At 39.2% G+C, this 23,918-nt stretch overlaps 1 protein-coding gene across 1 annotated transcript; it reads right to left on the bottom strand.

The window, feature by feature from the left end:
• Positions 1-838: 838 nt before the first annotated feature.
• Positions 839-21,402, bottom strand: SERPINE3 (serpin family E member 3). Its single transcript, XM_074861003.1, has 8 exons — positions 21,144-21,402; positions 16,445-16,678; positions 14,963-15,160; positions 9,565-9,763; positions 8,400-8,500; positions 4,724-4,810; positions 3,030-3,113; positions 839-879 (listed from the first exon to the last, which is right to left on the bottom strand). Exons 1-8 carry the CDS (start codon positions 21,400-21,402, stop codon positions 839-841), a joined length of 1,203 nt encoding a protein of 400 aa, XP_074717104.1.
• Between the last annotated feature and the right edge of the window lie 2,516 nt (positions 21,403-23,918).

Here is a 23,918-nt window from a genome sequence, read left to right as displayed (position 1 = left end):
ACCAAAATTTTTATGGGCCTGGGTTTTTGATGCTTGTGCCATGAGTTGCTGAATCTACTACTAAAACAGTCACTGTATCCCACCTTTTGTTAGGATGCTGAAAAAAAGCATTTTTCTGGATGCTTTTAGCCTCATTCAGTGTTCTTCAGGAATGTCTGTTCTATGTTGTGTACACTTTAAAAAAGTAAAATAAAGGGTAGTAAAGGTAGTAGTAATACCTTTTTTGGCAATAGTATTTGTTTGGTCACTGAGTGGGTATTTCTGCTTCCTACCTGTTCTGTCAGTTTTAAAATAGCCTCTCAACATGATTTCCTTTTCACAGCATTTTGCTCTTTGTTATCTAAGTCTGGGTCCAGACTGAATTTCAATTTTGTTTGTCAGTTTTTGACTTCAGGACAGGGAAATAAAATTGTGCTTGAAAAATAACATATATCACAAAGTTTTCTTGCAGGATGCTTTCTTTCAGATGACCTACATACTTGGCAACAGTCAAGCTGACTTTAACCATGATGAAGTTAAGCAGAAGCTGTTGGCCCATATTCTTAAACATTCAGGTGACAAAATCTGGTTTTTCCTCAAAAGAGTTTTTTCTTCAAATGTTTATATGCTTTTACTATCTTTGCTGTAGTTGTGGTGATCAGGATTCGTAGAGAGCTGTAGGTTTCCAACAATATGTACAAGATAATAAAGTAGTGGAGAGTTTGCTCACTCTTATTCTTGCAAAAATTACCTTGTTGAAACCAGTGTTTTAATAAATACATATAATGCAGACTTTAATTTCACGGAAGGGAAGCTTACCATAGGAGGACTAGAAGACAATGTACTTGTCTAGTGGTTATTATGAAGGATTTGTAACTCTTCCTATAAAGAGTACTGAACCTGTAAATGAAAACAACATTAACACTATTTCAGTTTGGGACCATATTTTCAAAGTGTAATACAGTTTAAATACATAAATTAAGCATGGAACTAGCAGATTTATGATCATTCATTGTTTGTATGGAAAAATCAACTGCAATTGCATGCTTGCCTTGGGATAATTTGAACATTTCTGTATTAAAAACAAAAAGGCCTTTCCAAATATTTGGTAGCCTAAACCAGAAATCTGCCCAAACCTGAAGCTTACCCAAACCACAGGCTAAAGAATCTCTTTTGAACCGAGCAAAACAGAGCCTAAATTCATTCATTAGGGTTGATATTGTAGTCACGGAAGCGATATTACAACCACTTGAATGAAATCACTGCCTCAGATTCATTGAATTTGTGGTTCAGTTGTTTGTACTGCTGTTATCTTGCCTGTCCTTCAAAGGGAATATGTTCAGACCTGAACTTCAGATTAAAAAACCCAACCTTTTTCAATTATTTCAGGCAGAACTATGCTATTTTAAGGCTTGGAAAATATATTTCTGCTATTACTAGAAGACTGATGCAATAAAGACTTCTGGTCTATGTAAAGATTCATTGTGAAATTTATGGGAATAGTAAGTTTTAAGTACCTCTAATGAGGTTATTAAAACCAGATCTTGTTTACCCTTTCGCCTTTTCATACCTGAACAACTTCAGTCACTAAGTTTGAACAAGCAAAATGACTGAATGTTTTCACAGTTTTCACTTTTTGCATTAAAGAGCTTAACTTAGAAATGTACTTTTGAGTTGATTGGAAGGTATATACTTTGTTATGCTTCATATAAAAATCCTGGTTTACAATATGGTTTCCTTCCTATTTATATGATTTATCATATACTGTAAACAGGGGTTTTATTCACCAAAATCAGTTTGTTCTTAATCCTGTGGCTGAGGCTTCATAGATCAGCTTTTAGTGCATTTGCCAAATAAAAATACTTTTATTTATTGAATGGTAATGATTGCCAAAGCATATTTGAAGGAAAACCCCCAACAAGGTAGCGCTTTTCTCTTTAAAAAAGATGTATTTGCATTTTGGTCAAAATGTAAGATGCAGGTTTTTAAAGCAGAATGTTGCATACACGGGTATTCACCAACTAAGTTAAGTTAACCGCCTGTTAAGTGGTGCACGGTGCAATTCTTTATTATTGTCAAAGAACTATATGGTGGTTTCCTTTGGCAGAGATTCTGCGTAACTTATGTGATTGGACATATGTGAAATGAGACATATAGTCTAATACTGAATTCAAAGGAGCACTGTGATGCTTCACTCTTTCAGAGATGCTCTCCAGTTTTGTTTGTTTTGGGGGGCTGGGGGAGTTCATCTGCAAGAGAGTTATCGGTTGCAAAAGGAACATGCATTTTTTGACAGTTCCTTGCAAAAATGAAGATACAAGTTAGGTTTTTTGCAGAGCTAAGTTACCTGATTACATACAGTGAATATCCATGGCTTTTGGTAACCTGAATGTTTCATGAGCACACTAAGTAGTGAAGAGTCCAGATGTGCAAAACTCTCCTCAAAGGTGTTGATATTCAAGATACGAGGGAAGAAAAACTTGCGTCTGCATATTCTGAGCTATAGTTGGGCAAAAGATTGTTGGTCTTCAGAATTTCTGAGCTATCCCCCTAGAAACTACTCAGGTAGGAATTAATACAGGGAGTTTTAGGTCCTGGAGTCCAGGTGCCTACAGGCAGAAGTCAGCTGTATGCCATCTGTGTAGGCATGAATAAGTTTCATTTATAGGGAAAGATTTCTATTTTATCTTCTTCAGGTATTAATCCAGCCGATTTGTAATTTGAATTGCCCTATGGAGGTTGGTCCCTAATCCTCGGGCATTTAAGATCTATAAGATCTTTCTAGTGCCTATAATTATGGTAGAAACCTTTTTGAGCACATTGTATATACATAGAAGAGGCTAATCTGGCTTCCCTGACTTCTATGACTATCATGCATTTTTTTTTTAGAGAAACCGAATTCCTTATGCTTAAAAAACACTAAACCCACTGTTTCCATGGTTGTTGAAGTTTCCTGGACTGAAGAATGGCATGCTGTTTACAAAGAACTTGCTATTGATTGCAGTGCTACTTGTGAAAGATTCTGCTACTGAAACACAAAGCATGCGTACCTGTATTAGCTTGTCTCAGGAAAAATGTGAAAGGTCTGTCTGCTTTAAAAATAGGTGTTCGAGATCTTTTTAGTAATACCATTGCTGTAATGCAACAAAGAAAACATTAGTAAAATGTGTCCATTTTCTTTCCATCTTCCGTGCAGTGCCCTCAAGCTCTGATGTTTAGTATCTTGAGTTTTGCATTGTTCCTCTGCCTTAAGAATGAAACAAGAATTTTATCCAGCAGTGAAATCAGTCTGGGTGAATGAACAAATCAAGTGTTGTGAGACTACATGCAGGTGATTCATGTGTATTTTGTTGCTGAAGGGAATATGTCTGGCTTTGGATTTCAAAGGTAATGTAACTTTTGTTTTTATCACAGCCCTAACTCTGCTGAAGTCATACCATGCTATTGCCTAACCTGTTAGGCAATTCCTAGCTCTGCTGTTCTGGTAAAAAAGATAATCAAGGCACAAATGTAGTCCCTTTTCTAAATGGGAGACAAACACCAGAGAAATATCTACTGGATATCATCCTGGAATTTCTCTGTCAAAACTTTCAACAAAACCTGTTTCCTCTATTTCAGTTTATGACTGTCTTTCCCCTCTCTGGCTGTGGGTTAATTATTAGACTGAAAAAAGAGCTCTTAAGAGTTACGATGGCTCAGCTATTAATAAAATACATCTTATTTAAATTAATTCTTCCTTGTGGCTATATAGTATTAAGAACACATTGTCAAAAAAACCCCACGATACTAAAAAACACGGATTTGGATTATTTTTTAATGAGCTATTAAAACAATGGCATTCAATTGAAAATTCAAGACTCATTAAAACTAGTTTGAGTGGCACTGTTTCAGTATTCCTAAAAAGTGCCTACTTTAGCTTTCAGGCCACTGTGTGACTAGATCCAGAGTTTTTAAAGTAAACAATAATTATACCTTTGTAAATCAGCCTGGAGAAGAGAAGGCTCCAGGGAGACCTTATAGGAGCATTCCAGTACCTAAAGGGGGTCTACAAGAAAGCTGGAGAGGGACTTTTTACAAGGGCATGGAGTGAATAGGACAAGGCGTAATGGTTTTAAACTGAAAGGGTAGATTTAATTTAGATACAAGGAAGAAGTTCTTCACTGTGAGGTTGATGAGACACTGGCACAGGCTGCCCAGAGAGGTTGTGGCTGCCCCCTCCCTGGAATTGTTCAAGATTGGACAGGGCTTTGAGCAACCTGGTCTAGTGGAAGGTGTCCCTGCCCATGGCAGGGGGGTTGGAACTAGATGATCTTTAAGGTCACTTCCAATCCAAACCATTCTATGATTCTACAATTCATGAAGACAACTTTCCCATCATTACCTTCAATGCTATCAAAGAGAATATCTTCAAAAAACAACCCACGTAACAGTTTGGGAGTGACAGATAAAGTGTGAGTAACCTTTTTTCATTCTTTGCTTTTATGATCTGAGCAAAGACATTTAACCAACAGAAAAATAAGTGGTTTGTTTTCTCAAACTAGATATTCCCTGGGCTGGTAGAGCTGGTTTTCACTTGAGCCTTTACATGTTAGTCTGAGATCAAAAATTAAATAGTTTGTTACACATAGAAGTTTAAATTTAGGTTAGGTGTACATTTAAATGCTATTTCAAAATAAAAGACGTAGTTATTTCTATTAGTGATAAGCTCCAGAAGTGAGAAGTAAAGTCTGTATATTTGATTTACCTGTAGCTCCTGATGCCTTTGTACCATCCTCTGTTATTTCAATCTCTGCTTTGTGGAGAGCATCTGAAATATAAAGATTATCTTGCTCTGCAAAAAACCAGAAATGAATAGTTATTTTCTGAATTTCATTGCAGACATTTTTTTAAAAAAAAATCAGAATGCTTTTACCTTTTTTTCTCTGCAGAATCTAAGGATCATATAACTGTTAGATATTTCAGCTGGGCAACTAATTCAGTGACTGAAACTGAACTACCCTAAAGGTTGGCTAGGCCAAAGGATTCCAGTCCCTTGACATTTAGCTGGAGCAGCAGTAACTGCATCACTGCCTGATGCTGCTGGACAAATAGTCATGTATGCTTGGCCTCTGGTCCATTCAATTTTCAAAAAATGAAGCAAAAATTTCTAAAATATTATTCTTAAGATAGCACTGCTTACAAAATACTTAGTGCTTACTAGAAGGAATATAATTTTAGACAGTGTTTAGCTCTCAAGGAATTTACTGCAATAACATGAAGTACAGGAAGCTCTCTACCTTACTACATGTGAACTGATGCTGAATACAGTGCATGTCATGTTATTACCTTCTGTCAAAAATTCCTTTCATTTGTTCCTTCAGCACATCATGTTTAGAAAGACAGCACAGTATAAACCTGCCTTTCAGTTGCCTTTTCTGTATCTTTCTTCCATGTTAGAAGATCCTTAGTTCTAATTTTGACACAACTCCTGATTTTTCATATGTGTGCCTAAGACGGGTAAACATAGACAGCCTGAATGTCTAAGCTAGCTTAACATTACGGACTTTTTACCTCAGCATGCAACTGAGATAATATGACTACTTTGGTTTTGGAACAGCATGACCTTATATGCAGGGAACTTGAAGGATAAGCTAAAACACTCATGTGTGTCTTCAACTTATCTGCCCAAACATGTCGTTTGTCACAGAGCACAGCTTGCTTGATGGCCTAACTGCCTCTTGACTTTCATGTTGAAAGATGAGCAGTGAAGTTCTTAGGAAAGAATCACTACTGGGAACACAAAGTTGGGGTATTTTTCTGCCTAAGAGCATTTCTGCTATTGACTACTCATCACTCAGATCTGCTTTCTAGTATGGGGGAGGAAGAATGACAAGATTTTGACTGTGTGAGTATTGGTGTAAATCTGGAAGAGCCGTGAGGTGTCCTCACATGTTTGGTGATGGAGCCCGTGGCAATCTGGCCCATTTCCACTGATGTCCAGTGTTGGGAGTTGGGTTCGGGCTACAGAAGAGCATCACTTTGACACAATATAGGAACATCTTTAGAGTAAGATAACAGATGAGAAAGGCAACATTAGGGTACTTTAGGGAAGACAGCATGTCTGAGATCTCTGTATTGCAGATGGAGGGAAGCAGGTTCCTTGACAGTGTGAGTAGGAGTGCACACATCTGACTGCTTCTGACTTGTGTCACCATTGTGAATACCCTCTTCTCCCTCATTTCTACCCATGTTAACCTATTCTTTCATCTTTATGAGTGTTTTCCCACTATATGTACAACAGCAGACACAATGCTGAATGGGAATTACTAGTTTGAGAGGTCTCTGGGTTGTGGTGGAAAGCAAGGTTACGTGATGAGAGTGGAAACTAATTAACACAGTGGGGACAATGTATGAATTGAGGAACTGTTGGAAGGGAAATTGCAGAAAAAACGCTCCTCAGGAAGAAATGATGGGACTGTGACATAAAATGGAGCTTGGAAAACATTAGTTTCAGAAAGATGTCAAGGAGAGTGTTACAAGTCTGCTGCTGCCCAGCTGACTGGAGAGCAGAAAGTAGGGAAGGTTGAGAGGCTTTTTCTTTCTTGTCTGAATCTGAGGATCAAGTTTGACATATAGATGAAAACGGAAATACTAAAAGAGCACTTTATCTGTTTCTATGTGAATTTTGTCCAGTCAAAAATCTGAGATAGAAACAAGAAAGACAAAACTAGGGAGAGGCACATTTTTTAAAATTAGATAAATCTAACATATTTTGGAGAGAAAAAATTAGAAGTTTTCAGGCATAAAGAAGCTAATCCAGGTCTGGAATGAAGTAACCCATTTGTTTCCTAAATGTGATCTGAGAGTAAGGATTCTGAAGATTGCAGTTTCTGCTTCATATGGAAGAGGAAGTGAAAACTTACTGGTTCTTTTTCCAACTATATCTATTGGTTAAATAAAAGGTAAACCTTCCTTATAAACTCTGCCTCATGTAACTCTTACACCATCATAGCTATAACCCTGCTATTACGATACATGACTGGGTAGTGTAAGAGTAGAATTGAGAAGGGCCTCAACATATCCTTTAATCCATAAGACCGCCACAGGCAGGATCAAATACTTCTACAAGCCTTACCCTGTATGACGGAAGCCACTGAGTTGCATACATGGGAAAGAAGCTGCTAAATGATATTGTTTATGATGGAGTTAATTTCCTCAAAGTATTTATCTTATTTAAATAGATGTCAATTTTATAAAATACATCTAGAGTCATAGAATACCACGTTGAAAGGGACCTCAAGGATCATCTGGTCCAACCTTTCTTGGCAAAAGCTTGGTCTAGATAAGGTGGCCCAGCACCCTGTCCAGCTGAATCTTAAAAGTGTCCAGTGTTGGGGAATCCACCGGTTCCCTGGGGAGATTATTCCAATGGCTGATTATTTTCATTGTGAACATCCTTGTGCACTTCATCAGTATATTAACATTTGTTTGCAATAAACAAAGAGTAGGCTTTAAGAAAAAATTGGGCAGTAACAAATTATTTTAATGTGTATCTCTGCAGTTTGAGATATATGCTGCAATAGAACAATGCTATGTTCAATTTTAGAAGGATAATTAAAAAACCCCATAAGTAATGTGCCTTCTGAGGTTCATCCCGGGAAAGCAACTTTTCTGTAAAAGCATCTTTAAATTGGAGGAATTTCATTTATTCACTCACACAAGAATTGCATGAACTCTCTTCATCTCTCTGGGCAGCTACCACTCTGAGTTTTTGCTATAAGCAGAAATGACTAAGTTGAAATAATTTGTGTTGCTGGAAGTAGTCAAAATAAAATAGATAATTGGAATTCTTTTTGTATTTAATATTAAATAGGGATAAAAATTTTCCAAGGAGCAGAATAACTTCAGACTTCCAAAACCAGACTAGTATTTTAGCAAAGGAAAAGTATAATTTAGTCCACTGGTCATTGGATTAGCAAGACATCATAACATGGGCATATGCCAATATCGTTTGTGGTGTCAGGAGTTGGAATAGAGACTTGTTGGACCAGCATCCCTAACTGTTAAAACAACTATTTAAAAACACAAATATGAATGCAAGTTGTACTAAATCATCCTAAATTTCTGAGTAAATCACCATTTTCCAGGCCTACACTGTCTTGGCAGTTTTAATCTTAAAGAAATAAGGAGAAAAAAACCCCCAAGCAACACCAAACACAACCCTGTCCCTTTCAGATTCTTCTTCCCTACAAAACAACAGCTCAAAATACAATTGCCAATAATGAAATAGAACAGTTGAGCGTGAATTGTGTTTTGGAGTTTCACAGAGGAAGAAGTAAAATCAGTTCAGAAGGCCCAGGTCTACTGAATTGTTCAAATGTAAGAGTTTACAACTATTGGGTCAGCGATCATTATTTTTTTTATTCAGTTAAGCCTCTTACCTGAAATGCCTTTAAAGTTAGCAGTGATGGGATCAAATGCGTCTCTAATTCCCAAGGCAGAAAAAACTGTCTTTAGGTCAAAAAGGCTTTGAATACTGAACCTGAAATGAATATGATAGATTTTATTTAAATACAGGATTTGTAGTTTCATAGAGCTAAAATCTGGAACAGATGCAATTTATTTCAAGCCTTTGCATTTCATCCATCTATTTCTATATGATCCCAATGCGTTCCATCTGATTAAGTGTTCTTTGCAGAAAAGCAACTCATCTTCACCTGAAGACATTAACAGAAGGAATCCCTGACCTCCATCTATTGCAATCAGACCACCTCTCACTCTTCTTGTCACATGAACTCTGCATTTCCCCAAGTGTCCTCTTTTTAACAATCTTTTTGGCTGTAGCAAAGGGCCCTTTGAAACATTTGCCAAAGATTAGCTTGGAGAAAAAGAATATTAATGTACAAATTGTTTTTCGGCGCTTCATTAACATGAGGAATGCATTGTAAGAGATGTGTAATGAAGCCCTGCCATGCTGATCCATACAGTAGGTACAGCTACAAAAGGCCCTTCTGCACCTGATTCCTCCTGCTATGCAATTTCATTTGAACAGATGATAGAAAATACTCCAGGATATGTGCATTTGCTAGCAACGGCAAATGACTAATGTGGAAAACAGATGGCTGAAACTTACTTTGTGCACAGAAAGATGGGTATGACTGGTGGGGGCCCCCAAGTTCTTTATGGAGTGCTTTTGTAGTAGACTAACAAGTTGTAAAAATAAGCTATTGCATTTTTTCAAAGGTTATATATATATTTTTCCTTAAGCAAAGAGAAAAATGGAGTGTGGGAAAGGTCCAGGAACATTCTCTCTTTTAGATCCTTAAAGGATTTTTTTACCCCAGACAAATTTTAAGTAAAAGCTGTAGGATCAACTGAAATACTTGTTTTTTAAAACAGTACGGAGCATACCAGAAAGTTTTGGCATTCCCAGCTCACCTCTTCATGGCTTAAGAAAGGGTTAGAGCTTTTCTAATCATGTGATGAATAACAAAACCGAAAACATCTCATTTGATTTTGCCTCACACATTGCCCGTGTCAGCACTATCACACAGAATTCTGCAAACTGAAGTACAGAAGCCGTCTTGGAGTACTAACATTGCTTACCTGGGTAGAAAAATGTCCATCTTTGTTCTCTTTAAGCTGTTGGCCCAGAGGGTTATGGTTTTGGCAGAAAGGTGAGACTCAATCTGGGACAAAGATGTTCTTTTGTGGCTGGGAAGCACTAGAAACATGCTGAGTTTCTCCCCCAGGTAGGGTAACTCGACCATGCTGAAACCCTCCAGAGCTACAGTCTGGAACTGGCCTGTGGGTGGGCAAATATAGATCTTATTTCAGCATTCAAGTGGGGAAAAAAACCCAAAACCCACAACCCGAGCCTGGGTCAGCAGATGGTTCAGAACTCCAGTGATGGGGTATAAGAGGTTGTCTCTAACACATGCGCTTGCAACCAGCTCAGGTTGCTCTTAACTTCTATCTGAACAGAGGTGATTGTGTCAAAACAAATAAATAAAAATATATCTATATATATCTTGGAAGAAAAATGCCAATGACAGTAATAGTACCTGAAGCACTGTTTCAACACAGCATGGATGTTTTATTTCTCACATAGTAACTGTCCTCCTTGCTGACTTTAAAAAACATTACTGAGACAGTGACAGCAACTTTATGGTGACTGTTCTTGCAATGCTTGTTCTTTGAATGATCTTACCATTTTCTCTGTGTTTTCCATCAAATACCTTTCACTAAAAATTCACAACTGAAAGAAATTACAAAAACAAGATGAGGAAGTGTCCTATTGAATTAATTGAAAACTTTGCTTCATGTTTCTTTACTACTTTTAAAAATCAGTTTTAATCTTATTTCAAGAAACAAATAGCTACATTAAACAATAAAGTAGTTAGGCTTATGGTAATTTAAGCACCAAATTTTTTATTGTTGAAAATCTAGGCCTAAAGCATATCAAAATCAGATGAAGGTTATAAAATCTAGCCTCAAAAGTAAGGTAGGCTTGTAATTAGTTATGCAACAATTTGTAACAGCCATTAAAAGTACTATTTTAATTCCATATTTCAATGAACAATTAGTCCAGGCATTTCTAATGGACTGTTAGAACAGATCTAATTATCACAATTTTACTTTCTTATTTTTTCCCCAACAAATAACATTTCTGAAACACTCATCAATACTTAGCAGGCCAGGGGTTAAATACAAGTTGCAAGCAAATGACTTCTCATTGTCATTGCTGCAGGCCATCGAAATATTTAATCTATTCCCTCTTCACCCAGCTGTAGTAGTTGTATCTTCAAGGGTAGATACTCACACTTTTTGAGTCAGTGATTGTAAATAACAGAATATAGGTAGTTTGTGTTCATAATACATAAATATCAGCCAATAAGTAGCTGTAAGATGTCTCAAATGTTTAGAGTACAGCATTTGTTAGTTTTGCAGATCTGGATTAGATAGGATTCATTAAGTGTTGATTATTCCGCTAGATTGAATTTTAGGATCTTGTATTAGCCCTCCCGCCATGCAACGTGGAGAGGGAACTGCACTGTTAAAACCACCTCCCAGCACATGGATTGCTTTGCCAAGAAAAGACCTTCTGGTTTGTAATGGGCAAGCAGGGAAGATTTACATTTGTAGTTCACTGGTCATGAGTGGCTTAACCTATGGGCATGTTAATATTTTGAAGTCAACACATTGTGCACAAAGGTTATACAGATCTTATTAGTGAATTAGAAAGAAAATCAAAAACTTGAGATTACTGAGTCAGAACATTTAGCGTTCCTAACTTGAACTGCTTTTGAGCATCCCATAAGAATTATATATATGCTAAATCAATGTTCAAATAGAGTTAACAAATTGCTTGGAAAAATGAATATGTAAAATAGCTGCAGTGTTTATAAGGCTTGCATAAATAGTAAAGTTGACATTTTCTTGGAGCAGTGTTAATTGTCCTCAGGCTGATTTGTTCTGTGTGGCCCTGTTAAAAGGATAAACCATGTTGTAAATGTTGAGATCAATATCAGGCCACAGCTAATCTTTCTCGCTCCGTGCTTTTATCCTGATGGTAGACAGCTGCTGTAATTCAATAATGAAGGGAAGTTATCTCATGCCTCTGTTTTGCTGTAGTAAACCTGTCTTTTGTATTAATTTCAAACTGATTCATTAGGAATGTGTCTAGCATTTCTAGTGACAAAGACTGAATTGGCCCTATCAGATCTGACAATCAGCAAATTTTAAATGATCCCTCTCATTTCAGTTTCCTCAAAAGTCTCTCCAGCTGCAGAAAGCTCACACATTTTAGACTAATTTAGACCTTATTATTTAGACCAATTTTAGACCTTTTAGATGAAAAAGGTAATTCCAGTATTTTGGTTAACTTTCTTTTTCTATGCAAATATTTAATGCTCCAGCTACCTACTTCAGAATGATAGGATGGAGTTTTTGTGTTTAGGCAAATGGTCAGACAAGCACAACTAACAATTTCACATCAAGCTTGCAAGGGATCAGGAGCAAATATATGGTCAGTCTGCAGCTCAACTGCTGAATTTCTGATCACTGATCTTTACCCAAGATCTCCACTTGTATGAGCACCAGCAGCCCCCTGCCTTTGGTCATTTTAGACGTCTCATTTCTTTATGTCACTATACTAAAAGATGAAGTTTGGAGGAAAGATTTGTTCCTGAGCTAATAGCTGTGTGTTAGTCCCAAGAAACCTGTTTAACTGAATAGCTTGTGAAGCAGTGAAGGGTGATGCTATTCCAGACTTCATGAGTAACAAAGGCCCCTCAATGAGCTGGTGATACAAAATCAGGGGGCTGAAAGATCACTAGCCGATGTAGTAGTTTATGTTACTCAACAACAAGGATGATAAGGTGTAGGGTTTTGTAAAGGGAAACTCTGCACTCCTGAGTAAAGTCAACTAACTTATAAAAGATTCAGATGCAAAGAGGATGGGGGTGCTCCAAGTCAGACGTGTGAAGTCACTCAGAAGCCGGCAGTCCCAGCAGGAGGAAGAAGTGTGGTGGACACACCACGGATGTCCCGGATGAAGAAACACCACAAAGAAAGATGCAAGGACAAACTTGCAGAAAGCAGAAAAAGTGATTCCTTACCCGGGTAAATAGGCATAAATAGGCATGCCCAATAAATAGGCATAGAAATAAAGAGTGGCTAACTGCCAACTTGGTGTGACTCTTGCACAGAAAAGGAAAATGTTTTAGCCATATAAACAAAGGAAAAGGAAAGAATAATAGTGCTGCTGAACACTGAATTTATTTCTTTTTAGATTAATCCCAATTATTTGCTGGAACTGATGGGAAAGAAATAATCTGATGATATAGCAAAGGATAATGGTGAGGTTCCTAATGGAAGTGAGGAAATAACAGGAGGTATTACAACACCAGAGACAGAAACAAAGTTTAAACTACTTGAGAGAGACAAATAATAATCTGGGGCCTGGATGATCACCACCCCAGAATACGGCAAGAACTTGGATGTGAAATTGCAAATATGTCAGCAAAGATTTTTAATAGACCTGTAGATTCAGTTGTGTTCCCTAACTGAAAAACAGGAACATATTAATAAAAAGAAAGTAATCTGGGAAATTTTAGGTCTTTGAGAAGTTTTAGAACATACGCTGGAGAAAATAATCAAGTCACAGAGGGAAAGTGAGAAAAATTGCAGCATCAGGTAGACCCTAGCAAACAAATCTATAAGCTTTTTTGACTTTGTAACTAGTTTGATTAAAAGGCATAGATCTGGCCATCTAGTTTTGAGTAAAACATTAAACATAATTTCACTATGGCACTATTTACAGTTAGAAGTGATGGCAATTAGAGCAAGAAATGAGTGGCAGCAAGCAGCCACTTGAAGGGGAAACTACAATGAGCCAAGTTAAAAGTGGGGCTCCCAGGTTGAAAACAGGTTAGCAGTGGCTTTCCAAAGTAGTGCCAACATTCAAGACTTTCATCAAAGACAAACAGTGAGGTTATTGTGATGACCGGAGCAGTGGAAATCAAATGATGGTTCAAAACCACAAAAGAAGTATGTACTTGTGGAGATTTCCCTCCCCTTGATAAACCTAGGACTTATCAGCTGGAAAAAAAAGGAGAAAGAATAAAGGCCTAGGTGGGGTCAACCTTGAGTAACCACTCTGAGCTGATTCTGCAGTGCACTATGCAAGGTATTTTTAGCAAGTCATAGAAATACTAAGAGCATTTTATTGAGCATGGATATGACCTTATTAAACGTATTATGTACATTCCTGGTCGCTTATTTTCAAGAAAGATTTATTTAAATTGGAAAAGTGCAGAAAAGAACTATCTGGGTTTTTTTAAATAGATTAGAAGAGCCTGGCGTCTTCATCTTAGCTAACAGGAAATTGAGAGGCAGCTTGGTGACTGGCAAATACATTTGGGAGTAAATATCAAAGCTGAAGAGAAACTATTTAACTTAAAGGAAAAAGCTAGCACGATGCTAACAGATATAAATTGGTCTTGAAAAAATTTAGACTTGGAATTAGGAAGGTTTTTTTCAGTGCATTTCTGAAATTTAGGATAGAAGGGAAAGGAGCTTTTTATATTTTTCAAGAGATTGTAGCCCTAAATGGAAGAATTCCTGGTAGTAGAAAATTAAGTCTACAGCATGAGTCCTTCTGTCAGTAACCCACATACTCCAGGCCTTTAAAAGGATCATACACTATATTCATATAGTATACAAATAAATGTTTGATCTGTATTTATACTGTTTTAAACCCACGTTGAGAGCATCCACTGATTGGCTATAAGAGCCATAAAAATTTGTTTCCCCTTTGTTGCAGAATTTGTTGCTGAAGATGTGCAGTTTTACCCTAAAGCCTTGGAGAATGGCTTTGACCAGACATAGGAGAGATGGGTGTGTAGTGCTGGTGCTCCTGGTGATATTATCCTCTCTCTGGTGCTCACACACTCAAGGGAAAAACAGTCATGAGGCTGAAAGGCCCAAAAATTTCTTAAACCCCTGCCTCCAGATCAAATTGGTAGGAGCTTGATCTTGTTTTAGTTCTAACTGACCCTCTGTCATGGGATCAGATGTGCTTCCTAGGGTCCTCCCTTCTTATGCAGCTTTATTTAACAAGCTCCCTGCTACTGCAAAGGACTTTGTATACCAAGGTGCCTCCAGTCTCTCCTGTTCTCTTCTCCTAGCATGTTATCTCGGTACCTTTCGGTTGTTTGCTATAGCTGACAAATTTGTTATGGAGTCCTGCGTGGTGTTGGTCTGTGAGCAGTGAACAGTACATGTTTTAGGAACCATTTTGAACCCAGGATCTGTTCTGTGGTTGCCTGGGATTATAAGGAGTCAATTCAGTCACCCAAGTGGTCTCTTTGTTTGATGGGATTTCTTCTGAGACTTCTCCAAGCTGGGAAAATAACACATCTTAGTGCAGTAGCTGTGGAAATTAAATAAATAAAACTGTTCCATGTTGTACAATGGAGCAAACTGGATCAAGGACAGTTACCATAGTTAACTTCGGCTGTGTGATGCATTGTTGGCACTTTCAGGGTTGAGCCCTCCACCGTGGTAAAAGGCAACATCTGGGTATCCATAAAAGAAAACTTCTTTTGCCATGTGCTTTTGAAGTACATGGTGCTCACCAGGGTGACCTGACTGAGCGGTGACCCAGCTCTCTCCAACAAGATGCCATGCACATCTCCATCTGCATAGAAAAGAGGTGGGGAGGGGGACACACGTCGTCCTTCTCACCCAGGCCTAAAGCCAGGTCTGTGTGAGTAAATAAAGCAAGTCAGGACTACTCTCCATCCCTAAGGAAAAGAGGCACACCTCACAAGGAATTGATAAACCTTCTACCTTCCCCTCCCCACCTGCGCATGGACTTCATTGGGGTTGCCTGTTGGTCCATGCTCTCCCCTGAACCAAGTTCAAATAAGTCAATACTGAGGGCCAAAGTTGTGCCAGGACTGTGCTACTCGCTGGAGTGTGGATTGACAGCAGCCCAGTGCTCAGTACCATACCCTGGCCCTGACTGGTCTTCTAGCTTAAATGTGCCCACACATATCTTGGAGTGGTTCATCGTTAGCACCAGAAATCCCTCATGAAATGGATTCATGATTACAGATTGCTTTATGAAGTAACTAAGTCAACTGAAGGTCAAATCCCGCTTCTCCCTCTCTCATTTAACTGACAGTTCAGCTGATCCTGCTTGCTGGGTATCTCAGAGATTTTTGAAACTGTGATCCTTCTTCTAATTCATCGATACTCATATGAGTACCACAGTATGAACTCCCATTTTAGTTCCTGCTTCTAGAGCAATACTTTTCTGTCATGAAGCTGGATCACTTATTACAGTTCATTTGAGAAGGATAGCAGCTTTAATGTGTGTGTTTAACATCACTTTACACGTTGATGGCCAAATTAACACTCATGTAACTTAAGTCGATGGGGCAAATGGGGGATTGATATGGTCTGCTGCTTCTAAGGACTTACTTTTTCAATTATATTTTCATTAACACAGAACTTAATTTCATTACTTTTCTTGCTTGTGTGGAAAGTAAGTTCATTTTATTTCCTATTTTGACTTTTTAAACTCAGAGTCTGACTGCTGAGCTTATGGCCCTGTGTGTTCCCCACAGCAGCATGAACACATTCAACGCAGCAAACTTGGTCCCTGGGGAATATGACTGTTCCCCATTAAAACTGAAAACCCTTCAAAGAATTGCCATTTCAAAAATTAGAGGAGCAAGTCCAAGTGGTTACCAGCTTGATACTGCAAACTTATACTCACAGATTCAGACCTATTCCCGCTTTCCTCACACTGGAAATGAGCATCAGCACAAGAATTAGATTTCACAACCCTCAGTCTTGGTTTGAACAACACGGGATATTGGCAAAAAACTTTATACTTGGTTAAATGCAGGTTCTCTCATTACTCTTATTTTACATTTTATTCATGTGTAATCATTCTCACTGGCTGTTATGTTACCTCCAAGATTACCGGTGATCCATTCCTGTATTTGGGTTGTGGTTCTGTTGGGGTCAGTGAAGTTGGTTTGCTGCAGGCTGCTGTTTGCCCAACGCACAGCATGTGCAGTGAAGATGGGCGAGAGCTGCACGCTGGCGTCCATGAAGAAGGAACATGCCAGCTGAACCACTGTGCCTTGGCTGGAGTCAGTCGCTCTTTCATACACTGTGTGCAAGAAATCCTGCACACTTTGATCTGCCAGGCAAGAGAGAGGGAGAAACTGCAATTATTGTGTTGAGGCTAAGGACAGCAGAGATTGCACCAGGGCTCAGCAGCTTTCAACTCTAGTGCTGACACTGGTGTCCTCTGAAAGTTAAAGCACTATAACAACTAAAGCATCCTTGACTTTAATGGGGTATTACTGTCAAGTGCTACTGTCAAGGACGGTGATGCACTGGGCACAGGAAAGTACTCTTCATGTTGCTGTAGAAATCACTCTAGGCAGTTATGTCAAGTGACCGATTTCACACCAGGCTCACACCTCTATGAAAACACAGCTCTTACAGTTCATAAGGAACTTTATTTTCTTTTGGGAACTCTCTGGGTTCCCATTAGTGAGACCTAACACCTCTGGCTGTGACTGGCTGAGCTGCTGATGCCACAGTACCACCATCTTCTCCTGCCATTATCGATGGCACCCACCCCAGGAAAGGCATCTCCTTGACTGATCCAGGTCTGTCTCTCTTCCCTTGGCCCTCATGTGTTGTTTTGTTTCTTGAAGGATGGTGCGCCAAACTGGTCCACTATTGCAGATGAGCCCTGGAAATGCTAAGTAGATCTGATACGTTGCTTCATGTATGTTACAAGCAAGTCTTCTCTTTATACAACCCACAACAGTGTCTGCTTTTTCTGAAGTACAATTATATTTCGCATTCAATATTCCTTTTTTTTAATTACTAAGAGCCCTCAGATCCTTTCTGAAAAAACTATTCTTTGGCTCATTGGTCCCCAGTTTGAATGGCTGATTACTCCTTCTAAATGTAGAATTTTGCATTTGTCCTTTTTGATTTGTGTCCTGCTTCACTTCACACGTATCTTCAATTTGCCAGTATCCCTTTGAATTCTGTTCTCATCTTCCAAAATGCTTGTAGCAACTATGAGCTCAGTGTCATTGAAAAAGTCAGTAATGTATTCTCTAGTTTGTTGTCTACTGATGGAAATAACTGAATAGTGCCTCAGTCTCCTGTTCCTGGGGATCCCGTGGTAGTTCACAGAATCATAGAATAGTTTGAGTTGGAAGGGGCCTTTAAAGGTCATCTAGTCCAACCCCCCTGCAATGAGCAGGGACATCTTCAACTAGATCAGGATGGTGGTGGCTTCTCTGATGGATACAGGGTTGAGGTGTGGGCCCAACAGGAACATGAGTCCTGCAAAATAGAAGATCTTGTGTTTTCAAAATCACAAAGTTTCTAGTAGGCTTCCCTGAAGGGTGATTTAGCAGCTGTTCCTGGTTGTCATTATTTTGCTCACTGGTTTGTGATGGGATGGTTCATACCAAGGTGACCTCCTGAGGCCTGGGAATTGCACCCAGTCTGAAAGATGTTGATGGGTTCTGTGTCAAATCTTCTCCAATTTCTTGTGTTTGCAATTCAGCCCCTTTCCCATATCCTTTGTTGTGCTTTGGAGGAGACTCGCCTACATCCAGACAATAAAAGTCTTGTTGAGATTGTTACTTGCCTTTAAGACATTTCCAGCAGGTTCCTTCTCCCATAAATAAACTTCCTCTGAGGACTGAAAAGTGTCTGGAGATTGCTTTACTTCTGCAGCAAGACATCAGTGCCTCTTGGCTCTGCGGGACCACCAGAACCTCTCTGCTTTCCCTGGGGGAAGAGGCACCAGATGTCCTAATTTCTGTGTGAAACTTAATCAACAAATTGCTGTCCACTGTCTCCAAGAGGGGTCTGTATTGTACCCCTCTCTTCTCCAGGCTGCCGTACTTATCTCAGGTGCTCCTTTGTCTTGGCCTGAAACCCTTGGGCACCCTGGGCAGCTTTCAAGTATCTGGCTCCTCATGGGCATGGCTGGGCTTGCCATTATGGCCTTAGCTGGAAATCTTGGTTTTGACTCCAGAAAGACCTTAGGCAAAGGAAGACCACCCAGTTTTTCCAGACACCTGTGGGTGTAGGCAGTACTGGAGGGAAGTCAGGCTGGACTGCCACCTGGGACATGGATGGTTTGGGGCAGCTAACTGGGGAAGGATCCATCCTGCCTGGACCGACCTGTCTGAACTGAGCATCAGGTCAACGCCAGGATTGCTGTGAACCTCCAGCTGCCAGCCACATCCCTGATCTCATCAGGAGACTTTTACTGCATTCGTTCAGAGTCTTGATGGGATAAAAGGGGAGTTTCACATCTACTGACTTCTACCACCCAAGATTCTGTGCATGTTTTCTGACCTAATAGTATTCCTTTAATAACCTGCAAGAAGACTAATCACCTATGGGAAGTTTGGTATTAACATTTAGATCTATTACTCTTTAAGGGATAAAATATTGAACTTGAACAGATGTCAAGAAAACTCACACAGTCTGAGGTGCAAAGTGCTTTTCTCGTATGTTTTGCATTAGTGCAAGAGCATTTGGCAAGCTCTCTCGAGGATGTGAGAAATCAAAGATGGTAAATTGGAAGCAGATGTTAACGTGAGATGTGGTGTCCTGAGCTTGTAACTTCAGTCATATCAAAGTGCTTAGCTAACCAAAGTCCTGAATTCTTACTTGGAAAATTCAAAGTTCAAAATGGCTTTAGAATACTCTACTGTTGATAAAATAGAACAGCAAGGAGAAAGCATTTTGAAGCATGTCATTTTTTCTGTGCTGTCTAGAGAGACATCCCTTTTTACATTGTTTTTCTTAGTACTAGAATAAAGGTGAGCAAATCTTCCAAACATTAAAAGAAGATTACAAGTGTGTGTAAGAGCGGATTCTCTGTGAATAGTGAATGTACCATCAAAGTTTTCATTGTTTTCAGCCTGCTAAGGTTTTAACCACATCCTTCATTATTGTTTAAGACAGACCAAGAGAAACACTAATGCAAACATCTAACGGAAGAAATTTATCAGATATGCATACACATGTGATTTGGTTTTACTAATCTGACAAAAAATTTGATCTAAGTATTTGATTTATTTATTTGATTTAAACCATTTGAGAAAGTGATTTCCTTCTCTGTTACTGTAAATGTGCTGTTATATTCAATGGCAATAGATCCCATCCTATTTTATTTTCGCATTCATGCATTAATTCATGCATTAATATTACTGAAAGCCAAAGATCATGTGGCTTGTGCCACAGACAGCTAAAATGGAGATAAAATGTCTGCTTGATATGATGCGCCACATGAGAAGAAGTAAGGTAACACAAAAGAGCTAGAAGGTCATTAATAGCCTCTGCGCTTCTCTTTGTTACATTTCGTGTGGAGATGTGTGCCTGAATTTCACTGTGCAATATTTTTCTTAAGGTTCTCTCTTAATAACCAAACCCCTAATGACCAGAAGTATCAAGCAAAGTATAATCGTTGTATGAACTAATGTTGTTTAAAATTACTCTACTGAATGTACAGAAACAGGATTTTCATAGGCAAGACTTCATTATATCAGCTGCTCATAATATAGACGTAGTGTCCTTGTGTCAGTACATGCAGCCACATATATATATCAGGCAGAGTTAACTCTTACTGCTGTGTTGATTTTGAATATTAACAATATAGAGAATGATAAGAGTGACTAGGGTAGGTTACAACACAGGACAGTGAAATTGCTGTAGGTTTTATCTTTAGTTTTCATAAGCTGAAAGTAAATTTTATGCTGAGAAATAGCAGTGTCATCTCTATACATAAGTCTTGTATGTAAGCTGCAAATTTTGAAGATGAGGCAGTCATCTGCTTTTCATAAACATTGTGCCCATAATGTAAAATAGTTTTTGACATGTGAAGTGAGATGATAGGATAATCCAGAGCTAAAATGAAAACAGCATGCTTAAATTCAGCTGACTTAATGTTAGATTTTAAGACATCTGCCTTTTCCATATCCCTTCCAGATTCCCAGTGAGTTTTTATTTTAGCTTGCTTTCAGGCAAAGATGCAATTGAACCATCCATCTGTCAATGTATATATCTCTCTGCCAGTCTCCTTCTAATAACTTTTCATTATTTTGGCCAGTTGTAATGACATTAGAAAAAAGCGCAAAGTCTTAAAGATAATTCAATTTCTATAGGTTTCATAAAAATTGTTAATGGGGTAGGAGAGAAAACGTAAGTGGGATAGGAGAGAAGATGACTGTCCTTTGCCTGGCAGCTCTTTGCAGAGGACACGGGGGGAGGCCAGGACACAATGGACACAATGAACCTCTGGGAAACCAGAAGCAATTCTGCTGTTCATGGAAGCAGCTTTTCTAGATGTGGTTGTATTTTGGTGCAGTAAAAGAGCAAACACTGATCAAGAAAATAGGGGGATAATAACCTGCATATCAAATACTCCCTTGAGTTTCCTTTGTCTAGCTGATACCTGGCTACCAAAGATGGAGAAAACACTCCTAAGCTACATCTTGCAGTGAGACAGAAGACAGAAGTTTAAAATGATGTGTGCAATTGCTGTCTCCTTAGTAAAGCTGTGAATTTATTGCAAAATGTAAGACAAGAAGTATTTTTTTAAAGTGGTACATTACCATGAATATTGTATCCTAGGGCATCCTGCAACTCTGTAAAGGTATTTCCTTGAGCTCCAAACTGCAGCAGCTCCAAAGAAACAGCCACGCTTGCTGGAGAGACTACCAGATTGGTTCTGTTCTCTGCTTCAGATACATGCCGGTAGAGATTGATGGCAAATTCAGTCTTCAGCTCTTTCAACTCATCATAGGAGATGCAGTTTCCTTTGGTTAAACAGCAAGCAGACAGGATGAACACAGAGAAGAAAATGGGCAACATGAAGGTGAGCTGGGAGCACTCTTCAGCAGATAATCATACCTGCAATTAATAATAAAGACATATTTAGCAAAGCGATAGTCTGAGCTGACAGAGGAACTTTCTCTTTCCATCAGTGTTTAGATATCACTTGCAACAGTAAGGATCACTGTTAAAATACTTGTCCAGGTCTACCCAGTAGCTATTGTCATAAGAAAAAAACAGATGTAAGGGCATGCTGATGACTCTGTTGACTAACAAGAATGGAGTTTTCCAGAATGCTGTACCCATATAGGATGGTTAGCCATTACAGTGCATGGAGACACAGAGCCCCTTGGTTAAAAAGTTAGTTAGCTACCTGCACGCATGATGGGACACCTTAGTGCGGTCTCTGTGCTCCTGAGCACCCACAGCTCCTTTCTGTCCCCAGCAGAAAGGGGCATCCAGCACTCCCAGAAGGAAGGCCACCCCTTGTGAGTTGCAGGTATCTAACTGGAGACTCAAGGTTGGGCTTTAGATCCAAGTTTGAAAGAGGCTCCCTTCAAATTCCCCCCCCCAGATATTCCTTCTATGAAATTTATCCCAGTGAAAAAAGGTCATATTTGCAAAAGGGTCCAGTGCTTGCAGAACAAAATCACTGCTTTGGATTTTTATGGGAAATCAAGCATTGGTCAATGTTATATTAAGAGACACTTTGATTCATATTTAGAGGAATAATGCTAAAATGACAGAATAGCTTTCTTTACAGAATTTTGCCTTTTGAACATTGTATGCAAGTATATTTTAAAAAATACTGCACCTTCTTTCACTTCAGGATTTCCTACAAATCTTTCTCCATGCCCTTTGCTCTAGAGAACACCTCTAATGCCTTGTATTTACTCACAGTTAGCTCTGTTATATTGTCTTGCCTTTCTGTGTCCTTCTGGGTGTCTGAATGGAAGCTGTCTATGTACGTCTTGTCTCCTTTAATAGGTAGTGGAGTAAAGACTAAGTCATGAGACTGCATTTAAAGGGATAGTCAGTGATCAGAGTCTCTGTCGGCGATGTCTGTACCACTCTGTCCAAATTCCTGTAGGCTACAAGCTCTATGGAGAGCCAGGCAAAGCAGCATGCCACTGACCAGCAAATCCAAGGCAAGGAACAAAAAGGTACACATGGAGATACAGTCAGCAACTTCCTTGCAAGCCCTGCTTGAGCCTCATGAGACTTGTGACCTGCTGGTACTGAGCAAGGCATCTCTTATCTCTCTTCCCACCCCCCTCCTTATTTTATATGAATTCCATTGATTCCTCTGCCACAAAAGGGAAGAGAAAGGGCTCTGTGTACCAGGCACACAGCTATTTTTTTCCCCCACTTTGAAACCTTATTCAGAAATCCCATGCAATTAAAATGTCTTTATTTGTCATTATTTTTTTAATGCCATCCAAAATAGCAAGATTTTTATTCACTCTTTAGTTTCCAGGGGGAAAGAAATAACAAAGCGGTGCACTTGAAGGAGATCGAATGAGGAAGGGGGTCACTTTGAATGAACCAGAAGCAGAAGAGCTGTGCTTGTGACTGCTTTAAAAGAAGTTGCAGCTGTTCATGGTTTTCTTCATGTGACAGGATCAAATCCTGACCATCATATTCACAGGTTCAGTCTTTGCAATGGCACCTAAGGCAAGTGGAGTTTCAACTTAAAAATATGTGTAAAACTGCAGCTTACTGATCTTCACAGAATTATACGTTATATATACACTTAGTTATTTTACAGCATACATTCCTCTTGCAACTGGGAAGGAATACATGGGGAAAAGGTCATTTCAATCAAGCTATAGTGTTTAGATGCTACTGTTTCATCCTTACAGGGAAGGACCAGTCACACAATTGAATTAGGGCCCAAACGAGAATGAAGCAACGGGCCTCCCTTCATCTGCACTTGTGCTGTTCCTCTTTCTGATGTTTTGAGCAGATGGCAGAACAGACACTGATACTGGGGTCTGGCTCAGGATCCTGGGGTTTACAGAATCACAGAATCATTCAGGTTGGAAAAGACCCTTGGGATCATCGAGTCCAACCATCAGCCCTACTCTACAAAGTTCTCCCCTACACCATATCCCTCAACATCTCATCTAAACGACCCTTAAACACATCCAGGGATGGTGACTCCACCACCTCCCTGGGCAGCCTATTCCACTGTCTGACCACTCCTTCTGTGAAATCTTTTTTCCTTATGTTCAGTCTAAACCTCCCCTGTTTAAAGCCGTTCCCTCTTGTTCTATCGCTAATTACCCGTGAGAAGAGACCAGCACCAACCTCTCTACAATGTCCTTTCAGGTAGTTGTAGAGAGTGATGTGGTCTCGCCTTAGACCACATTCCTGCTAGGACAGATGAAGAACAAGAGTTTGGCCAGTCCCAGTCTAGTACAAGAGGCAAGATGCAGCTTTTGCCATGGATTTCAATGGCAGTATCCTCATGCTGAAAATTAGGTTTGGACATAAGAGTTTTATTGAATGAGGACCTCTCTGCTGAAGTTATCATTTATAGTGTCAACTGGACT

Source organism: Strix uralensis, chromosome 2, assembly GCF_047716275.1.
Source record: "Strix uralensis isolate ZFMK-TIS-50842 chromosome 2, bStrUra1, whole genome shotgun sequence".
NCBI classification, from domain to species: Eukaryota; Metazoa; Chordata; class Aves; order Strigiformes; family Strigidae; genus Strix; species Strix uralensis.
This window is presented reverse-complemented; position numbering and strand designations above follow the sequence as displayed.

What these genes read in the sequence shown, in the direction of transcription:
- SERPINE3 (XM_074861003.1), bottom strand. Translation starts at nt 21,402, where the DNA reads ATGTTGCCCATTTTCTTCTCTGTGTTCATCCTGTCTGCTTGCTGTTTA. An exon ending in CCTAGGATACAATATTCATG is followed by an intron (nt 16,679 to 21,143) that starts GTAATGTACCAC and finishes CTTGCCTGGCAG; the next exon opens with ATCAAAGTGTGCAGGATTTC. An exon ending in CCTGAGACAAGCTAATACAG is followed by an intron (nt 880 to 3,029) that starts GTACGCATGCTT and finishes TTTCATTTACAG; the next exon opens with GTTCAGTACTCTTTATAGGA.